General features: G+C 36.0%; 3 protein-coding genes across 10 annotated transcripts in view; 1 reads left to right on the top strand and 2 right to left on the bottom strand.

Annotated features, from left to right (window-relative positions):
- The first annotated feature begins 16 nt into the window (after positions 1 to 16).
- Gwl (serine/threonine-protein kinase greatwall) lies at positions 17 to 8,395 on the top strand. Of its 4 annotated transcripts, XR_011447827.1 has the most exons (4): positions 17 to 464; positions 833 to 2,816; positions 3,722 to 3,867; positions 7,766 to 8,395. XR_011447827.1 is itself a non-coding variant. In XM_070306986.1 (3 exons), exons 1-3 carry the CDS (start codon positions 267 to 269, stop codon positions 3,751 to 3,753), a joined length of 2,214 nt encoding a protein of 737 aa, XP_070163087.1. In that variant the 5' UTR covers positions 17 to 266; the 3' UTR covers positions 3,754 to 3,947. The 4 variants fall into 4 exon arrangements, 3 of the variants coding, with proteins under 3 accessions (XP_070163087.1, XP_070163080.1, XP_070163098.1); XM_070306986.1 differs by lacking the exon at positions 7,766 to 8,395 and having other exon boundaries at positions 3,722 to 3,947; XM_070306979.1 differs by lacking the exons at positions 3,722 to 3,867; positions 7,766 to 8,395 and adding an exon at positions 3,211 to 3,386.
- LOC138939328 (proclotting enzyme) lies at positions 3,510 to 8,002 on the bottom strand. Its single transcript, XM_070307011.1, has 6 exons — positions 7,774 to 8,002; positions 5,981 to 6,291; positions 5,129 to 5,598; positions 4,649 to 4,923; positions 4,207 to 4,352; positions 3,510 to 3,865 (listed from the first exon to the last, which is right to left on the bottom strand). The coding sequence occupies exons 1-6, from the start codon at positions 7,919 to 7,921 to the stop codon at positions 3,713 to 3,715; spliced, it is 1,503 nt and encodes a 500-aa protein (XP_070163112.1). The 5' UTR covers positions 7,922 to 8,002; the 3' UTR covers positions 3,510 to 3,712.
- Positions 8,396 to 13,623: 5,228 nt separating the features above from the next.
- Grh (grainy head) overlaps positions 13,624 to 22,305 on the bottom strand; it is a 103,169-nt gene continuing 94,487 nt past the window's right edge. For 4 of the 5 annotated variants that reach the window (XM_070306942.1, XM_070306934.1, XM_070306959.1 and 1 more), the window contains 5 exons: positions 21,945 to 22,115; positions 21,590 to 21,775; positions 20,248 to 20,700; positions 18,634 to 18,698; positions 13,624 to 17,526 (listed from right to left, as the gene is read on the bottom strand). In XM_070306942.1, coding sequence (XP_070163043.1) covers positions 17,253 to 17,526; positions 18,634 to 18,698; positions 20,248 to 20,700; positions 21,590 to 21,775; positions 21,945 to 22,115 — 1,149 coding nt within the window. In that variant the 3' untranslated portion in view covers positions 13,624 to 17,252. The remainder of the gene's footprint in view (positions 17,527 to 18,633; positions 18,699 to 20,247; positions 20,701 to 21,589; positions 21,776 to 21,944; positions 22,116 to 22,305) is intronic. The other variant, XM_070306967.1, reaches the window with a different exon arrangement.

Below are 22,305 nucleotides of genomic sequence, written 5' to 3'. Positions count from 1 at the left end.
CGCGTACGAAGCACGGAGCATATGTGTCATGTTGACTTTGGAAAATGTCAACCGCTTTTCGAATTTTGTTTTAAGCGCGAAATAAAAAGAAAAATCATGATTAAAGTCGAACGACTCGCAATACGAATACGAATTTTATGAAGTGGCACGCAAACGAATAGATACGTCGGGAATTATCGTTGGTATCCGCGTTCGCCGGGAATATAGGTTACATTCGTCGTGGATTTCTTCCTTTCTTTTTCTGCATTTTATTTATTTTTTTTTTGATGGAAGAAACGACGTCCGATTCGCCGAAATCAAGTTCAGATGAAAATCGTATCAATGAACCAGACACCGAGACGTCCTGCAAGAATATCAATGACACGGAGCATCAGAATGGAGAACATACACCGCAACAATCCGAGAGATACATCGACAATTCTATTTTCAATACCATTTCCAAAATTGTTAATCCTGCTACGAAGGTAAGTACGTTCCTTGTTTTATTTCTAATAAGAGATAAGAGTGAGTCTTTCCGGAATCAAGAATTAATTATTTTTAAGACTTTTTAATAAACACAATTGCAAAAAGTTGTTAGAGCAAAAATTGTAAGCAAAAAATGAAATTGATAAATTTTAGTTGATATATAAAATTGGAGCATACACTTTTCTGTAATATAAATTATGCGTGATATTGTTATAATAGAATAAATTGATTGTATTGTATTGATTAACATAATATAAATAATATACTTTACATTGATATAAAATCTATTTAATTTGTCACAATATTTTTATAGAAATATAAATAACTTTGTCTAATTTATGTTATATCATTGCTTTCTTTTGCTTAGGTACCAGATATACAGGATTTTAAGATAGTGAAGCCAATAAGCAGAGGAGCATTTGGTAAAGTATTTTTAGGATACAAAAAATCCAATTCTGAGCAAGTGTATGCGATTAAAGTGATGAAGAAGAATGAGATGATAAATAAGAATATGGCTTCACAAGTAGTGATTGAACGCAATGCACTGGCTCTGACTCATAGTCCATATTGCGTACAACTTTTTTATTCGCTGCAATCTGTCAGCAGTGTGTATCTAGTCATGGAATATATGGTGGGCGGCGATCTCAAGAGCCTGATCGGTGTTTATGGTTTCTTGGAGGAGTCCATGGCAGCATTTTACACTGCAGAGGTATGCCTGGCATTGGAATATCTTCATTCGCATGGCATTGTACATAGAGATCTAAAACCGGATAATATGCTTCTCTCGCGCGAAGGACATGTCAAACTTACGGATTTTGGACTCAGTAAGATATCATCCTTGCACAGGGATCTCGAAATATCGGATTTAGTAAATCCGATGACTCCCAGTCTATGCACTAGGACACCCGGCCAGCTGCTCTCGCTAACATCCCACCTGTCCTTCGGTTCCGGCCAGAAGTCCATTAGTGAATCGAATTTCAGCGATAGGAGCACGTTAGCCATGAATTTACTTTCCACCTTGCAAAAAAATTGCACTAAGTTTGCGGGACATATGTCGCCAAACTCGGTCATTTCCTCTGTTGCATCCGGAGATTATTCTCGAATATCTGGTGTCACACCTTTCCAATCGGTAGAAGATCTACATTTCGAGCAAAGTAACGAGGAACACAATAACATGGAAGAGGACAAGAGTGTTATTAAAAAGTACGAAGACGGTCCGGATAGTTCTAGCAGCTATTATACTTGTGAAGCGTCCTCTTCGGTCCCAGCAAGTAATCAAGATATGGAGGAGGAGGAGGAAAAGGATGAATCTACGCTGGAGGCGGAAAAGTCTCAGCAGCGATCTCCTGTACATATCAGTAGTCCAGTAAGCACTTGTATGAATTCATTCAGAGATCGAATTCGGGGTTCGAAGAGGAAGCGGCCCGGTACATGCACAACGACCGGCTTAACGTGCGAGATCGACGCGATGGATCTTGATGTTGACAAAACGCCCAAAAGAAATAACCGCGACTCTATATTTCCTTATACGAGTCCTATGATCGATGACACCTCAGCATACATTAAAACAACGAACATTACCGTCGACTTGGTAAATAACGATGGAAGCAAGACACCAAATCAGGATATTGAACAGAATGCAGGGTCTGCAGGTAGAGTAGCTTTCAGTACGCCGGTGTCCTCTGCTAAACGAAGAGATTGCGACGATGAGAAACAGCAGAAGCTAGATGAAGAGGAAGAGGATGCGAGGACTTTAATAAAGACGAGATTTCGCCTACCGCCATCCGCTTCGCATTCCGTACCTGATCTACATTCGGATCTGAACAACACATCCGAAGATCATAGTGAACCGCAAGGTATCTCACCCATCAAGACACCTGCGACTTCGGGTAATTGTTATACGCCCTACAGAACACCCAAATCTGTGCGAAGAGGCGGTCAAGCTGGCACCAACAGATCAGACGATCGCATACTCGGTACGCCTGATTATCTTGCTCCAGAATTGCTGCTTAGACAGGGTCATGGACCGGCTGTTGACTGGTGGGCGTTAGGCGTGTGTCTATATGAGTTCTGCACGGGCTTGCCGCCATTCAACGACGAAACACCGCAAGCAGTGTTCGCGAACATTCTCGCACGCGATGTTCCCTGGCCGGAAGACGAGGAGGCTTTGTCATCGGCAGCAACTGATGCCATCGACGCGCTGCTCACCTTGGACCAAACGGCACGACCATCGGCAAAAGAAGTGCGGGTCATGGCCCTTTTTCGCGAGTTTCCCTGGAACGAGCCATCAAAAGCGGTACCACCATTCATCCCGCAGCCGGACGATAAATATGATACGTGCTACTTTCAAGGTACGTATCTTCGATGTTACTATATCTCTTGTCGTCGTTTCAGAAATAATACGTTGATACATGGATTAAAATTAAAATTTTTAAGGACTAAGATTTTAATTGTTAATTTCTAAATAATTTTTGTTATCAAAATGTTATTATCTAGATTAGATACATTTAAATAGTCTTATCGACATAAAGCGTTGTTGAGATGAGTGGAACACACTCAGTTTAGTAGCAGAAAAATCGCTACTTTATATACAATATTTGAAGAATAAACTTTATAAGTTTTTATTGAAGAAAGTATCTTAAAATTGTGCGTTTTTTATATTTACGCGGTATTATTTTGTAAAGTTTGTTATACATCTACTATGGCATGATGGTACCGGACTAATAAGAGAATTTCTATTTTCAGCGCGGAATACTCTGCAACAATTGAATATAAGTAATTGCGATACGTAGCCTTCTACATGTTGTATGCAGACGTGGCAAGAACGGAAGCCTACAATGTTATTATATATAACTTTATTTTTTTTTATATATTTGTATGTATAGCAATATATATATATATAAATATAAAATATTTTGTTACTACTTTTGTAATCAACGATTCTTTATTCATTTCGTATATATTATAGTAAATGAATATGTTTTTTTTTTTCTTTTTTTAATGACGAGGAAACGTACGTAGTTAAAAAATTTTAGTTAAAAAAAAAAATGACATAATGTCAAATTTCTTTAAAAATATTTTAATACCGCTATAAAGCTCTAGTTTTATATTAGGGCATGATAGCTTTTATCACATTTTTCAAAGCGAGTGGAATCGATTCTGCGTTTTCTCGACAATTTGTCTTGTCGAAAAAACCGCGACCGTGCGAAAGAGATATAGATAAATATATATAACACGCGTGTGTTTTCTATTTTAGGTTTTTATAAATCCATGGCAAAAAGTGTGTGACCCTTGTATAGACTCCAGGATATTGACCTTTTCCGCAACCTATTCCCCAACTGACAATTCCAACTTGAGTCCAGCGTCCGTCATTAACCATTAAAGGACCACCGCTGTCACCCTGTAAGTACAAAGTCATTAATTTTTACAATATAAAATTTGCAATATAATTATCAGTATTCTCATATTCTGCGTCTATCGTAAAATGAGGCCATGTAATCGTAAATATATATTTTTTTAAATGTTTTTATGAAATTAATAATATATATATCTCTGTATCAATTACCAAAAAAATTAATTTTATTTAATAAAACTAAATTAAATTAATATTTAATGAAATTGAATGAATAACTAATTGTTCGGATATATTTGGGTTTATTACAAATCGAAAATTATACAGCCACATTTTACACTAAACACAAGATATGAATGAGAGATAACGAATCGATTAGAGATACAAACCGAACACGAATCCTTATTGGCGCGACCAGCACATAAGAAACTATCGACTATACCACCCGGTGCTGCTGCACCATATTTTAATTTGCACTCGCCGTTCGTCCAAACTGGTACCGAAACTTCTTGCAAAATTGCTGGTTGTGGTCCACCTAAATGAATATAATATTAAATATCATGTATTTTTCTCATACAAGAGATGTCTTTTGAGAATTTAACTCATACACTATAGTTATACTATAGTTATACTATAAACGTGATTGTGTATTATAAATAACTATGCAAATCGACTGCGTAAAATGTAAAAGATAAAAGAGGGTACTTGAGAGAGTATATGAACATTAATTATATATATGATATTCTAAATTAAAACAAAGGTCTGTTTTTTGATGTGATCGCTCATTGAAGTAGTTAGAGCGTTAAAGACATATTAGTGTAAAAATCTTACTTTCTCTCAAAGAACCCCATCCTATAACCGTCGCCGTCTTGCCTTGATACAATTGTGATCCGCTAGGTAGACAGATAGGTCGGATTTGTTCTGTAAATTCTACAGGTTCGCTCAACGTGAGGACCGCCACGTCGTTATAGAGCGTACGTGAATTGAAGTTTCGGTGCCTCACGACTCTTTTTACACGTTTCTCAATGTGACGAATCTCATTGTTCGTTTTAATATTGTAATCACCGAGACGTACTGTTAATCTCGCGACATCCCAAGAATTCATGCTGGAACATTACAATGTGTTTGTCGCCAAAAAGTCGGATATTATTTCAATATTACTGATAATAATGCAGTTTAATCGCAATCTCTTCATCCGTAGTACATCAATAATGAAAAAATGTTTTGGATATAGATTAATTTTTTTAATTAAAAAAAAAAAACTAAAATTGTTTTAATTTAAGAAAAACTTGATATATGAATTGGACTTACTTTACGACACAATGCGCCGCTGTTAATATGTGATAATTATCGATGAGCGATCCGCCACAAAATTGACGGTCACCATTGAAAAGCGCGGCAATCCACGGCCATTCGCCTGGATCTGCATTCTTCCCACCCACGATGCGTTCCTGATCTTGATTGCCATTCTTGGCACCGCACTGTGGTTGATTATTGCCGCTGGACATCGGAGATTTACTGGTAGTCGATATGCTCGGTGAGATTGGCCACCAGGTTGGCTTCTTCGTCGGCCATGTAGTGGCAACACCCGGTTTTTTTGAACTCGTAGTTATCGGTTTCAAGGTCGTGGACTGCGTCGGTAGATCAGACGAGGGTGGGTGAGTCGGCAGTGGCGGTATCGTGTGATCAGGTGGATGTGTGGGAATTGGCGGTGGCCAAGTAGGCGCAGCCTGAGGACGTGCTATTCCGTTCTCTCCGCCTTTCTTTTTATTATCTTCGATCTAAAATAATTTCAGTATCTGATGAACAAAAGAAAAGCGAAAAAAATATTTGCAGAGATAACAAATAAAAATAATAAATAAAAGGGGTGACCTGTCACGGTTCTTTGCGTCGAACAAAAGGAAAATTAACATGCATGAATGAGTAATAAAGCGAGCTATAAAACAGCTCTTTGCGAAATTGTATTGCCGAATCGAAATAGGGATAATCGGCTTTCTAGTAGGTTGATTTATAACGTCCTCTAATTCGGATCACGTATAACGAGTTACGAGTTTCCGGTAGCGAAAGTGATTACTACGAATAGAAGAGAAACGCGCGTATCGATATTAAAATTTACGGAGTTGAAATGAATTACATATTAGTTGATAAATTTAATTGTCTTACTTGCGGATTTTCCACGATGGAATCGTCACAATTATCAGGACGAGGTGTGACAAAGAGCTGTAGGTTCGAGCAACAAATTCCAAAGCTCGGATTGCCATCTTCGCGGATATAGCTGCATGTGTCGTAAACGCCAAGAACCCAACCGTCTAGAGCACCAAGGTCCGGTATCTTAAAGTACGGATAGCATTCCTTGAAAGTCGTGCAACGACCGACTTCGCCTTTCGATGTTAGACAGGTCTCACGAGTCGTGGCTCCGTTCCAAAGAACGCTCCGACCCTCCCTTGATTCAAACTCATCCGGATCGATCGCAGCTGCAAATTAAATTTTTACAACTTTTCATTTGTATAAAATGGAAAGAGATTACATTCTTATATAATATATTCATCACGATTTAACTTTGAACTTTCTGACCTGTTATTGCCATCAGCCATTTATAGTTTTCTTTTATATATACATATATGATACTGATATATTATTTTGAAAATTAAATTCCAAGATTTATTCAAATATATTTCTTCTGGCTCTGTCCGTTAAAGTACCTACCTATACATATCGCGTTTATATCATCGCAAAATCAAGATACATCAAGCATGTTTATGTCAGCACGTACTCGAGAATGTTTGCTTAATGTAACCACATTAATCCGGAAGGCGTTAATATACTCGACGTGAAGGTTTTCCTAATGTTAAAAAAAAAAAAAAAAAAAAAAAAAAAAAAAAAAAAAAACCGATAAAATTAACAAAGACGTTCACAAATATCTGAGCTTAGAATTGTACGAATTAATTTACTATCATGAGAATAAATTGCATTCATATTGAAAGTAAATTAAAAAAAAAAGTGGAAAACTGCATGATTTTGTTGAAAAACTATTATGTATAATATTATAAATTAGATTATTGTTTATTATAGTATTAATAGAAATGACATATAATTGTTTTGAAATTCTTTTTAAATCGTGTGAAAACATTATCTTGCATAGTGAATCATTAAAACATCATAATAGAATTCCTTCGAGATACTTAGCAGCGAGTTCGCTGACCTACGCGAAATACACAGGTGTACACGTACCTCAAAGGTGAGGTTTGTGCGTACCGGGAGAACTTCCGGTTACCGTGTATGGAACACGCGAAGGATTGTTCGTATCCGATCTATAGGGATTTATTCGGGGATTTCGCGATAACCGAGGAGCAAAGATCGGAGATGCCAAAGAGTCATTGACCAGAGAAGAGATTACATAAAAACGGCACGCTATTGTTTCTAATGATTCCAATATAACCGATGATATGAAATATAACTTACAGAAAAAAAAATTTTTGAAACTAGTTATGCATGAAATGCAGAAAATGGCAGAGATGTCAACTTTTCAACAAATGTAGAATAATGTTAATTATCTAAAAATATCTTCTTTTTTTATAAAATTATCAAGTTGTTTTAATTTTTTTTAAATAGCATTAGATATAAAAGATTCGCTAATTTAAATTTTAATGTAAAAAATCTTGCTTTGTAAATATCTTACTGTATATTATTAAAGCAAATTTATAATCTATATAATAATTAAAAAGAAGAATTTTCGCGCTGATATCTAAAACTAACTCTAACTCCTAATCTATGTCATTTTTCGAAGAAATTATCTCAAATCCTATGGAATTTTTAAGATAATTTTTAGTTAAAATTATCAGGAAATATTTCACGATTATATCAAGAAAATGCGGACAAATTTATGTTTTATCTCAGCTTATTTATTAATAATATTCGAACGAGAAATACACACGAAATAAATTGTAGATTGATACCTTCAATGATGACTGCATCCTCCGGATTACTGTCATCGTCGAAATTCAGCGATCTGGATATTGATCCTACAGCCGTTGCGATCACCTGTACCACGAGTACCAGCACCAGCATCGCGAACGACGACATTCTGCATGCCCAATTATTCATGCTCCGTGTTGTCAGTATCGCGAAGAATAACGACGCGCGGAACACGGGACTTGGGACCCACGTGTGAATACCGGCTGGGATTCTGAGCGACTCCTAAGCTGTTGAATAGCCGCTGCTCGAACTTATAACGGGCTTGCCCTTCCCTCTAGTGCTTGGCGCTACTCTGTGCCTCCTCTTCGATATGATGCGCAAGGTGTTCCACGCTCCTTTATTCTCTTGCTCTTTTATCACCTCTATGGCTATAGGATAGAGGATTGACGGAGGGCGCAGTAGGGATCAAACACGGTCTCCCCGATGTGTGAAATAACCTTTTCGGTTATTTATAACTTGATGCAAAATAGATATTCCACAATCAGAGGAAGATTACTATTTAGAATAACGCGAAAATATTTAACAATGTGTTCTGCCGTTGTATTTCTAAAAAAAGAAAATAATTATATAGCGATCATTTAAAATTATTATTAAAATATGGAAGATGGGAGGGATATCTTATTGTAAAAAGTATTTGATTATATGAAAATGAAATACCGCAAATACTTTTTCTATAACAGAAGGAAAAAATCATGTGATATTGCTGTATAATATATATTTTATCGAACAATATTTATTTTGTGTAATTCTGATGTTTACGCAATTTCTCGCGACAAAGTTGACAAATATTCGCAATCGATCCGCTGATCAATTTATACGCGCATGATAACACACATTTGTCTGCGCGAATTTAAGTTATATCGATTATGTAAACTGTATGTAATGGTCTTTGATCGCGCGATTCGTGTCCAACTTGAATGCTGCGCAATTGGCATTTGCATAGAGAGCACGGTTCTTCGCACCTGGCCTTGAAGATGCCAAGAGAAGGCTGCACGTAAGGGACGGCCGTGAACTTGCTTACCGTGTGATCCCCGCCTTCTCGTCTATCCCGACGATAGGTATTTATGCACTTCCTTCCGCTGGGAGACAGTAAATATAGAACCGTCTTTCCCCACGTTTGTCGTGATCTTTTGTTTACTGCGAAGCTACTGCAGTTCTTCAACTTTTACACGTTGTGCTCGCGTTATTCATTTCATTACATGAGTAATAACTAATAATATTACACATATGGTATTGCATATCTTCTAATATAATATGAAGTATTTTGATATAGAGAAATAGATATTTCTTAAATTGATAACATAAAAAATTATATATATGATATCTTCTATAATTCCAAGTAAATAAAAACCACGAAATATATTTCATCGGAAGCAAATATTTTTATGTCTATATATTGCAAGCAAGCCTTCCTCTTTAGAAACAGTCCTAGCTAGAACAAGATCTTTGATCTTGCGCGGAGGCATAAACAGTACCTTCCACGGGAGAGCCAAGAGCGAAAGGACCTTGAAGTATACATCAAGATTGCGATACCTGGGTCGACGAACCTTGTTTTAAAGGGTGGAGGGAGGATGAGAGATTTTAAACCCGCGCGTTCTTTGACCAGATGTTTAAAAACCACTTACTGTCGACATCTCGACGAGATAAGACTTTTTTTTATCGTCGCTCGCAAAAGAGGGCTTGATAATCGATATGGACAGCGAATAATGTCTGACCTGCCAAACCGGACTTTGCCAAAAATACACGCGTATATTACCTAAGCTCAGCAATGGACAGCGATCGTGGGTGGTTGGACACGCATATTGTATCTTCATATTTGTAACTGTCAAAATTTGATATATGACCTGTCAAATTTTGCAATTTCTTCACCTGTTATAAGTATAACGTTCTTAGAACGCAGATAAGATATCTCTTTTTGAGAGATTGACAAGAGGCATGGAAGTGAAGTTCAATGTTCTTATTCGAGTCACTGACCCCATTATTACAAGAATATTCAGCAATGTACACGATACTTAATGCGCACATATAAAATTTGGTTCAAGATTTTGTATTGGCGCCACAATAAAATTGTGCTGGATTTTGCTGGATCCGTCCACCGAAACATGCAAACCGGTTGAGTGTCGGGGCTGTTCGTAATTAACCGGGAGATATCAAAGTCGTTTGTTGCAATTCTAACGACATTTATCCGAAAGAAAGAGCATTTAAAGAAGAAAAATCTGCATACTATATGCTAACACATAGATAAAGAAAAATACGACACAACAAAATTTTACATAATTTTAGAGAAATTAATTAATTTTTATCTATTCAGAAATATTTTCGAAATGGAATTTAAATGGTGGGCTTACTCTTCTTTGAATATGTAAACATAAACATAGTGTTTACAAAAAAGTCATAATTATGGTAATATCAGCGGAAATTTTACTACCTTTTATATATTCTCTTATCGCTTCTCTTTTATAGCACTATATAACGGAATAGACACTAAAACGTTCGATTTCGTAACACTATAAAATTTGTACACATAATTGTTTGCAAATATACGAATTATTGAATTTTATTATATTATAAAAAATTGGAACTGATTTTTATTAAATACTGGTATATACAATTAAATTGTATAAATTGAAGTTATGTATTAGAAAAACTAGAGCACAATACATAGCGACATTTGTAGATTTTCCCGTTATCGAACAAAAAATCTGATACAATCTTAAAATATATTTAGCCTACAGCTAACCTAATTTTTTTTGTTGACCTCAAGAATCTTTTTATAAAATTTATTAATATTTATACGATTTATCTCTCTGTTTTTTATGCGTGTTTTTTATTGACATTGTTTGCATTTAGTTAATATAATAATTAGGGCTTTTTAAAAACAGTGTTTAATATGCATTGACATATATATATATATATATGCATGCATGTGTATATGTGTGTGTATGTATCAGAGATTTAAGAAATATAACATAGTAAATTTTTTGTTTATTCTTTTCGTGAGAAATAAATTTCTCTTCAGAAGTAACATAATATCTTGAAACATGAAATATTTCCAAGAAATAATAATAATTTTTTGAAAAAATAAAAAAAAATTTAATTTTTGTTCTGTCTATCCGAAAATCTTTCTACAAGAGAAGCGATTCTTAAAAGAAACATAATTCAAGACAGTGTTAAAATTTGTTTTACTATATAAATATCATTTATATAGAACATTTACAAATTCTATAACTTTACGTAGCTGATCGATACGCATTTCTTTCGCGCGAATAAAATAGAGGAAACATAATTTGTCTCAAAACAATGGGTTTGTTCTTTATAGCTGAACTATTGTAGCTGTACTAGTTTAGAGTTTATCTTTCTCTTTTCAATGAGGAGAGAAAAAGATAAACTCTGAACTAGTGCAGCCAGTTCAGCTACAAAAAGACAGACCCTTTAATTTATGTCAGGGCCAGTGTCTTTATACAAGGTCGTGAATTTTCACACAATTGCCACTGTACTAGCTTCCAACTATCGATAGTCGCCTGACTAAGTCGTGCCGTAACCACTTATATTCTCCGTATCCCTATTCCTTTTTTCATCCGAGGAAATACGCGAGCTGCATCCCATAATTAAGGTGCCAATTAATTCTCCTCTCTAGTTTTTATTTACAAACTGACCACGCTCTCATATCTTAGAGAAACGTGAATCTCTTCACGAGATTCTTACTGAAAAAGATAAAAGACGATCGACCTAATATTAGTGATGAAAAATGGAAAAAAAATCAAATAGAGCAAGACAACGAAAGAGAAAGAAGGAAGAAAGAGAAAGAGAGATGTCTAATATTTAAGAGAGAACCTTAATTGAAAGATTTTAATAAATTATTAGACATCGATTTTTTATGCAGAAATTTATTATTAAATTTATTATTAATTTATTATTGAAACAATAACTAAAATTTATATTATTTACAATATCCAACATATTTATACTGCAGCATATATTAATATACATTTTCTATGCAAACATAATATGTGCAATACGCATAATTAAATATGTATTTTTAGAATACTTTTTCAATATAAGACAAATTTTTATTTCATCTTATTTTCTAATCTGCTTTCTAAAAAAAATATGCAGTTACATAAAAATCTGATGTTTAATAATAATGCATCTCTTATTTTAGGTTTAATTTGTTCCTAGACTTTTATCGAAAAATTTAGAAATTTATTTACGATCTTATCTCTGTGCTCATTCATCGACGATTGATTCATGTATTGATATCTGAAAATCCTGTCTTATTTCTTACTAACACAATATCTACTGACGATGAATACAAAAACAATCAAAGGATAGATTATAATTATTTAAGACGGATTTCTCCCTTTTTCAAAAGAACATATATTTGTTTCAAGAACAAATATATAAACTTATAGAGTGAAACACCATTTCGTTGCTATTTCAAACAAAAGAAAATATTGCAGTTATTTTAAATTTAAATGATCATAACGAATACTTTGAAGCTTCGAGAAATGAAGCAGACTCTTTGCAAAAATAGATAAATTGAAAACAAAATTTATTTTATTTTATTCTTTATGAAGTTAAGCATTTTTAATATACGCTTATTAATTATTTTTAATAGATATATTTTTGCAGGATTAAAATAGATATATATAAGAGAGATTTTTTTCTGTAAAACTTACTAAAAACTATAAAATATATTAAATTCTTTATCAAGTTCGTATTTTAGAGAAAATATAACTAATATTAAAGTTATTATTAAAAAAAATTGTCTCATTTTTTATGAATCTGTATATTTATTAATATTATATTTCATTAATCCGTTTCTTTTTTTTCATTGATAATTGTAATTATTAGATATTAATTTCATGATTGATAGGGATTAAATATAATAATCTCCCTCTCATCGAAATCGAATACATATCATACATTATTCATCATCTCGCGTTCCATTAGTCGATCTGATGCGATATAATACACGCTCGTTGGACGCTAATCGCGCTAGATGTGTCATGTCAGGTTTTTTCGAATAAGCGATTCCATCGAAGTATCGACTGGGAGATGGCTTATTAAAGTACGTCAGCCATGAAACGCGCGCGGATCTTTTTGAAAGCGGTTGGACATCCTTCGCAGCATCGTTGATTTTGTGACACGCTCCTTTCGTTCTTTCTCTAAGACATGGAATCTTTTTTATCTCTTCTTATGGGTTTCTACATACGGAATACTCTTTTTTTCTTTTAAATTCCTCACCAACAGGTTTCCTTCGGTCATTGCTTCGCAATCTGTCCTTAGCGCTTAGTGCAAAATGCAACAAAGCAAGAGTCCGCGACTTTTATAAGAGGGATGATGAAAAAAACGATAGAAGAATGACGAGTATCGTTCGAATATCGTGTTCCGAGATTGTTGTACATGTTTTAATTTCTCCAATCATATTATAGTCGATTTTAACATATAGCCTTTGTCGCAGAAAGTTAATAGCATTGCTTAAGACGCTTTTAAACTCGAATAAATATCGGATGTATTATGCTAATATAATCGCAAATTTTTTTAATCTCGCGACTATATCACGCAGTTCTGTAGATGGAACAAGACATGTTCACAGAATCATGCTTATGCTAATGAAAATTGCTGGTAAACGAACATTCGTACGTCGTCAAATCATCATATCAATACAGAGATGATTGATATCGTGATGCAAAAGATACATATATGAATATCAATCCTTCGAAATGCGTACGAACAAAGAATGTCGATCCTTCATTTATAGAGATGAGAAGGTAGATGTTTTTATTTTATATTAATTTCTTTCCTCTTTTCTACTTCGGAATATTAGAACTTTATATTTCCTGTTTTAATATTATAATATTCTTCCAATTATCTTGAATTTAATTTTTTCTTAATATAGATAATAATAAATTTTTTTTTAAATATTTAACAATTATTTTCATGAATATATTTATATATGTATGTCAATTTTATCAATTCAATCATTCAATCTTCATATATTTTTATATAATTGACTCACACACGTTTAGTTTTGCCAGATTTACGCTTAATATCAATGATACGAAGAATTATGATTACCAAGTAACATGATGGTACAACAACAATAAAGATTACAACACTTACCTCTATATATATATATATATATAGCAATAATAAAGGCATGCGATTTATAAAACGTACTAATATAATATTTATTGTTGCAATAAACATCGTAATAATATAATATCACCTCTGGCACAATCTCAGCATGGCAAGACAACGCAATGGAAGAAAAACGGTTGTACTCTCGGCATTCTCGCATCTTGTCCTTTTATGTAGCTCTCACACTTCCGAATTCATCACTCTCGGTCTGGTTTACCGATCAACAACAGTTTTTTTTATCTATCCATTCCTCTATTTTTAACAATATAAAGTCTAAAATTCGCGGGCTCATTCCATGTTATCATTTATATTGTTGTTTAAATACAATGCTAGGACGGTCCGAGAAATCCGTCGACTCATCCGATTCTTTTTCTTTCTCTCTCTCTCTCTCTCTCTCTCTCTCTCTCTCTCTCTGTTCTTTCATAATGTAAATTATAATATTAATAATTGTAAGAATAATATATAATGGGATGATACTATTATAATAAAATGGCTCGATGACACAGTTAATTGTCTCTACATAAACGAGTCATATGTTCCGCTTCGAGCGCTTTCGACGTACAACAGTAGCGGTTGAGAGGACATGGAAAGGAAATGTTGACAGAAAGGGAACGTTGCAAGAAATGTCATGGACTAAAGCTAACCAACAATCTTGGTCTCGTAGATGTATATAACGTAAATTGATTTTATATATAAATGCTAGTTCTCTCTCTATCTCTCTCTCTCTCTCGTTTCTTTGACGTTTCCATACACAGGCATTCCGAGTTATTCATTCATACACATTTTTTCTTTCGGTCTCTCTCTCTCTCTCATTTCCCATTCTTCCTTTTGTATTTGCATTCTCACTCCGTACATTTTCGTGTGTATAAAAAAAATATAATAATATTAATAATAATATAATATAACTATAATATATATGCTTTACGCGTAATTGAATAGAATCCATAATATTAATAATATCAATCTATACGCTATCTGCAATAAATGTAACAAAATATAGTATTCAATAAGTAATAATAAGCATTTTACAAGCGTATTTTTTGATCCTTGCTTTGATATCGGTATGTATATCGACGTACGTATATGATTAACATAAAACAAAAGAAAAGAAGAGAGCGTCATGATCGTGATTTTTCTACTCTAATCTAAATCTCTAATATAATTGACAACAATTATGTGTATGTGTATATGTGTATGAAAAAATGTATGAATATGCGTATGTATATTTCCGCGTTATATGCGTGCATACGCGCACATAGTCTGGCGCTAGGGTTCATATAATCTGGCAAGTGACTTGCTTTCACCGGGGGAGGGGGGGGGGGGAGGGGGTGTGGCACATTTTAATATTTTATTTTAAACTTTATCTTACAAACTACATAACCACAAGTTATTGGTAATGCTATCGTCTTCGGTCGCGTTTAACGCGCACCGACAATATCATGATTTCATTACAACTCGAGTAAGATTGAAAAACTGAACTCACTGTAGGTGAGATTATAAAGCGTGGTACTCTACGTCCTGATAAGGATGCGTTTATCTAATAAAGAAAATCTTTACCTTTATTGCTCTCGAGTGCTCGCTGTGATCAGTGCGAGTTACTTCTATCTCAGCACAGATATCGAATTAACATCTCGGAAGTAGGATCGAATACAATTTCACCTTTTTCCTTTTACCTTGAAGTCAAAGAAAATCATTTTCTCGTTTAGCAATTTATTGTTCCGTGCTTTGAAGACAAAAGGATAATTATTTTTAAAATGCGTACGAAGTTCTCTCTTTTCTCTTAGAGGGAATAATATTGATCGTTTTAACTTCGAGATATCAATTCGTTATTTTATTATCTAACATCTGGTCCGGATTGCTGTATTATAGGGAGATTATACTACGAGTACAGTGTGATTATATTACTCTTATTAGTCTTAAGACTTAGAACAAGTCGTGGCTTCTCGATGTTATTTCGAGCGTGACGTGGCAAAGAGTGCGGCACAAGAAGAGGCGATCTCTGGATTTCTGTTTCATGGATTTTTTTTTTTAACTTTTTGCAGAAACACGCGATACGAGTTTCCGCTTCAAATCGTAATTTTGCACGCAATGATCGTGGCTAATAGCAACGTTATGAAATTCCATCACGTCTTCATGTATTGCGTAAATATTGTACGTCGCGCGCGTTAATATGTTCGTAAATGAGAGGCTATAAAGGTCTCGTTAACGAGACGAGACAAATAAAAAGAAAGTTTCGATTGGCTTTTTACAAGCTGATGGGATTTGTATTTTTCTTCTTTTTAATATTTTTATATTACTGTTTTTTTTTTTTACAATTTATCGCGCGACGTTTAAATCTTTATGGACAAAAATCGAATAGAAATTACGGAAAGATGCAGAGAACGCAATGATCGCCTCTGTCATTGATTAACACATACATATCGGGGGTCATTCGTTTAATCGTGAAATGACAGCACGCGCGTTACGATATACATAAGTTATCGGCTTTTAAAATGATAGCTCGCGGTTAATGCCGATGACATTATTAATGTGACGCGTTTTTAAAACTTGCGGGCAAATTAAGAGTCGATACGTCAACTAATGTACGATATAATAGATACGATCTTATATAAATCTACAATATACGTTATACGTATATATAACATATATCGGGATACTTAAATCAATTTTGATTGATTTACATGGCGCTTACACTTGCAACGCGACGCTTCGATATCTTATGCTAATAATTGATATAATTTGTTGACGAGACGAAAACAAGTAATATAGAGTAACGTGTCGCTTTTCGTACGGTTAGCGACGTATGCGTACATTCTTGCACATTCGACTTGCTTCAATTGAGTCGAAGCCCGTACATCTATGCCGAAAGTCTTATACAAATGATAATTATTAACGAAATATTCGTAAAAAAATCTAGAAAATATGTGTCAAACCATATTATAAAACATTTAGATTCTGTCTCTATAATATTATAGTAAGATTACATGACCTACTCAGAAACAACTTGAATTCTTCGTCTATGTTGAAAATTCGATAATCCCATGATAATGATCCTTCATGATTCTTCCTGAGTCTTCGCTGAAAGTTAATTAGCACGTTGCTACTCGATGCTCGATGAACCTTCTTACTATTAGTAAGCCCGTCACCGGCAAATTGTGCAAGAATCTTCAAATGCGATACACAAGAAATTTCGTTATCCATTTAACAATTATCGTTAGACACGAAATCTTGCTTTTCCTCCAAATGACCAGTTCTCACCAACTTACGCGGTATATTTACACAATCAAAAATGAACTTCTTTCTCGTCTAATTTGGTTCAGGTGTTGCCGTTGTCGTGAACGTGGGCGTGTGCGTGCGTGGAGTTGGCGAGGGGTGAGTGCGGCAATGGTGGAGGATGGGATAGCTCGATGAGAGTGACGTCGTATCCGGCCGTAGAGGGAGAATCCCCCGGATCGCCGGGATCGCCCGGCGAGTTTGGATTACGTTCGTTGCCAGGATCCGGATTAATTCGCGAGTGGCTGACCTCCAGCAGGAACAGGTCCTCGTCGACGTAATATCGGATCATATCGTCGTCAATTTTCGCTGTAATTCTGCAACAGGGTAGGGTGATGCTCTCGTTAAATCTCCTCGAGGTAGCGCGAACAGAAGCTATAAGTATCATTTCTCGAAGAACGTATAATCGTTCGAGTTGGCATGCAACGCGGTAACTTTGGCCGCTATAATATTATGATGCTTGGCAAACGAGCTACTATGTAATTTGTGTTATGTACGATTAACGGCATGTCGCATCATCATTATGAAATTTTAATGCTCAAAAACTTCTAAGAATTTTGTGTATTGTGTGATGGATATATTATTATACTTTTCTAATATTCAATATTTTAGGCTATAATTTTACAATATTCAATATTTATTTCTTTTTAATATAATTTCTCGACATTAAAAAATTAATATTACAAAAGGAAAAATATTTGGAAAATAATGTTACTGCATAGAATATAGTCATGAAATCATCACAGTATTGTAGCGGCGAAACGAGACGATGGATTTACGGTGGATTTTAAAATAAAACAAAAAAAAATTGAATTGCAAAATTCGCACCGCGCTGTGCATATTTTGAGAGAAAAAGAAAGAGAGTGAGAGAGGATTCGTTTTTATAACGTGAACAATATGTCGAATAACGAAGAATATTCGTTCTCAAGGAAAACAACGGCCATCGTATGCAACCAATGTATGTTGGAAAATGTATGGACAAAAGGGGAAAAAAGAGTCAGCCGAACGAAACGGACGATGATATTAGACGAGGCAATCAAACGTGCATGGGTGCGCTCGTAACGGAAGGCAAAAGATGAAGGCAAAAGAAAAGCGTGAAGAATAAATTAGTGGATTAATCAGGCGAGATTGTTATCGGCGAGATATATTCAGCATGCAGCGACATTTGCGTGCATGTCAAGATGATCGGCAAAGAGAGTACACTTAACAAGAATTGTGTATGTATACAAACGTACAATGCAGAAGGGACGCGTATCCGACATTTGAAAGAGGCACGATCATAGGCGAAAGGGAGAGCGAGCGTAAGAGAAAGAAAGAGAGAGAAACTACCAAACCAGAGGCGGAGAGAGTCAGGCAATGTCACCGTTATGGCATGCATCGCGTAGGCGTGCATGCAAGTAAAGATGACACTCTACTAAACTTACCCCTTTGTGTTTTTGCGATAGAGGTTATTAATACTCGAGGATGCAATTTTGTACTTTGACTCAATCTGCAAAATAGAAAAAAGTAGAACATTAGAATTTTGATAGTGGTTTGCGGACCATTTATTTCACGCCCGCGTATTTGAGAAAGTACTTACGAGACACGCGAAGGTGGACGCAATATCTTCGCGATAGCGAGAAAGATATGAAGACAGAGCCAGATCGATAGACAAAATAGATCAAAACGTAGTGATATAATAGAAAAGGAACATATACGAAAAATTGAGTCGCGATTGAGGCGCAACTGAGATAGAAATGCGCGCGATCTATTCCGTGAACCATGTGGAACAGAGAAAAGAAAAGAGATAAAGATATATTAAAGAAAGAGGTGTTTTTTTTTTGCCATTTTTTCCTTCCAGTTCAGATGTAACGCGCTCTTACATCAACGTTCGATAAATCCTTAAGAGCCTCTAACAATCTCACACATCCGCGAAGAAAAAGAAAGAGAAAAAGGGGGTAATATGATCGTACGTCTTGCACTTTTGATATTATATTAATAAGGATCTTGGATACAGGTGACAGTGATGCATGCGCATTAATATTAATTAGCTGGATGAACCAATGCGAACGCGCGGATATCAATAATGGCGCAGATATGCCTTCACATGCATAGGTAATTTCCGACATGAGGCCACATGTGTGTGTAAATAAATATATGTACATTTGTGTACCCCCGTACAGCGCGTAATTTTCCGCGTCGAATCGAGCGCGACTGAATAAGTGAAACTACAATGGTACCGATTGAAATTGAAACAGTTATTAGTTATCTTTCGGCGTATGATTTTATTAAACTTGATAGCGTTTACCGGCTCTACGTTATAGGAAACCTATCACTATCGATATAGCGAGATATAGCACGTGACATTATTATTGTCGTTTATTCTGTTTTTAGAGCAAGCCGGCCGGCGAACATAATCACATATTAACCCATTAATGCCCATGGTTGCGCATATTCGAGACATCGTCCGGTATTTTGCATAAAATGTTATAGCTACCGTAGATATAGTTGCCGGTATCTCTCGATCGTGATATGGAAATGGCGAGAATTTCCATTTCCCGTTTCCATTTCTAAGAGGCATACAAACGAGTTTAGAGAATGTTACATTATCTACTTTACTACCGGATGACAACTATTAACGTTTAGTTAACGCGACACTCGAACACATATTTCTCTTCGATTACACGCGTTCGGTTTACATATCTACGATATTCATTCTTCGCCTTAAAGTGAACAGTACATTTATATCACACGATTTATTAGGAAGAATTAATTTCTTTTACACATTGCGGATATTAATATTGTAGCTCACGACAACGTAGCGAGATTATCCGGACCTATATCTGGGTTGTCTGCATAACTTCCAAAAAACTTGATAAATATATTTCTCTCAAATCTTTGTATCTCCGTAAATTGCGCGTACACGCAAGCCGTCATCTCGCAGCTACAAAAATCCGTGAGATCAATTCTATGCACGCGAATGTTTACGTGTGTCGCAAATGTTGGTGCGTGTATTTGTCGGCGGTATAAAAGGAAAATATTTAGGGTATATTCCTTACAGCATTGAGCAATCCCTGGACCGTCGGTGGCGTAACGTGCAACGGCGTGAAGACTTCCTGCGATTCTTGACGCACGTACAGCATTACGCGCTCCTCAGCGTCGGTCGGGCGTAAATGCGGCGGTTGTTGCTGCAAGTGGAGCCGATTGTTGGATACCACAGCGCCCGCTAAACCGGCCTGTTGCACCCCTTGCATCACCGACCCCTGCAGCTCCTGCACCTGCATCAGCAACGAGTCCTTCTTGTCGTGCAGGCTACTGAGATTGTCGGGTGGAAAGTGGTTGTGGAACTTGAGGGTCGGCAGATTCGATCGGCCGCATGCCGCCGGATAGGGGCTGTTACCCCCCGCCTTCAATCCTCCACTTTCACCGTTACTGAGGGACGAGGTGTCGGTGTCACCCCCGCCCCCGCCGCCGCCACCACCGTAGAAGCCCGACAACTCCATCGTCGAGAACTGTCGTGGAAGAAGAATAAAGAATTTATTTTTACTTCCTGCGCGTTTTTTTTTTCTACTTGCGAGACGACGAGAATCCTTTTGAATTTTGCGTTGGGAAGTGAGGATTCTTGGAATGCAACATTGGGTGTTTTTTTTTTTTCCAGGTAATATTTGAAAGATACAAATCACAGAAAGAAGTCTAGAACAAAAATTACAGGACAAGTCTAGAAATTAAGAGTAGGAAGAAATGATTTTGAAAACTCTTCAAAAATTTTATATCGATAATAAAATGTAAAGTGTTTCGTCATTAACTTACTTTGTAATAATACGATGTATAATATATTATTGTATATAATTACATAATAAAGAGCATATAGTATTTATTCTGATAAATTACATTAATAATATATCATGGGGTAAAATAAATAAAGGCTAAGATTCATTGAATTAAAACGCAAAATTCGAAAGGTTGTCTGCGAGAAAGTCCACGTCGTTACTTTGCGATGCAAGAGTTGCGGTTAGTGCAGGGTTCTGGCGGAGGTGAGAGTAGAGGATTGTGTTTGCCACATGATTTTTTTGGGTCAGTTTCTACACCGATTAATTAATGAAAACGCATGCTAAGATAATAATATACTCGTACTCATTTAAAGATAAACAAAGTTTTCTATTTCAACCACTTTATAGGCGATAGCGCATTTCACCCAAGTTAATGTAATATATCAGAAAAAGAGTTTATTCCTGCTCATAAATTTTTTTCGTATTCGTATAATGAGATAATCTCTTTAAATTCAATATCATTTATTAAATGGCTTTTAATCAGATTTATGTCTACATAAGAACTCGACGAGTTCTTGCAGACGGCACTCTTATTTGCTTGAATCACGTATAAAAAAAAGTGGATTATCACCTTGTCGATGGCGTGCTCGGCCGGCGGTGAGAACAGCACCGGCGGTTTATGCAGGTCGACCATGGAGTAAAACTCGCTGCGCTCCGTGACGGAGTGATAAAGCTCGTCGAGCTTCTTTCTGCCAGTCGCCGTCATCTTCCTCTTGGCAGCGCGTCTTTCCTCGTCCCGAGTCTTTCTCTCTGCCCCCTGTGATAAGGAACGTCTCTCAACTTAATTTCGACGATCGTTATTGCGAACAGGAAGCGATCGCGTGTTATTTACATTACAAATGTGAAAAGAAGAAAAGAAGAGAGATGGAGAGAAAGAGAGAAGGAAAAGAAGAGATAAACGTACGGAAATGCATGAGAGCGGTTACCTTATCGCAAAAGACCTTAATTTGACAGTAGCCCCGATGGGACGGCGGCGTGTACGTGTGCGTGTGAGGCGGCGATTCCTCGTACGTGTCGACCTGGATATGCAGCGGCAAACCCTTCACGCCTTTCTGACTCGAGAAATCGGTACTGAGACACTGCACCGCCACGTTTATCTGCGCAGAAATCGGACAGGTAACAGCGGTGACGCGCGGGAATTACTTTATTAATGTTTCCGCTAAAAAAAAAAAAAAAGTCCGCGCGATCGCGAATGCGATACAATTTGCGCGATCGATAATCGAGATATGTCAGGGGAGGGCTGGGATATGTGTTTAAAGAGATGTAAGACGAATTGACATTTCTCGG

The sequence above is a fragment of the Polyergus mexicanus genome, unplaced genomic scaffold, assembly GCF_030449975.1.
Source record: "Polyergus mexicanus isolate NDT 795.1 unplaced genomic scaffold, iyPolMexi1.0 SCAF_2, whole genome shotgun sequence".
NCBI classification, from domain to species: Eukaryota; Metazoa; Arthropoda; class Insecta; order Hymenoptera; family Formicidae; genus Polyergus; species Polyergus mexicanus.
Note: the sequence above shows the minus strand (reverse complement) of the source record. Positions and strands in the feature narration are given on the sequence as shown.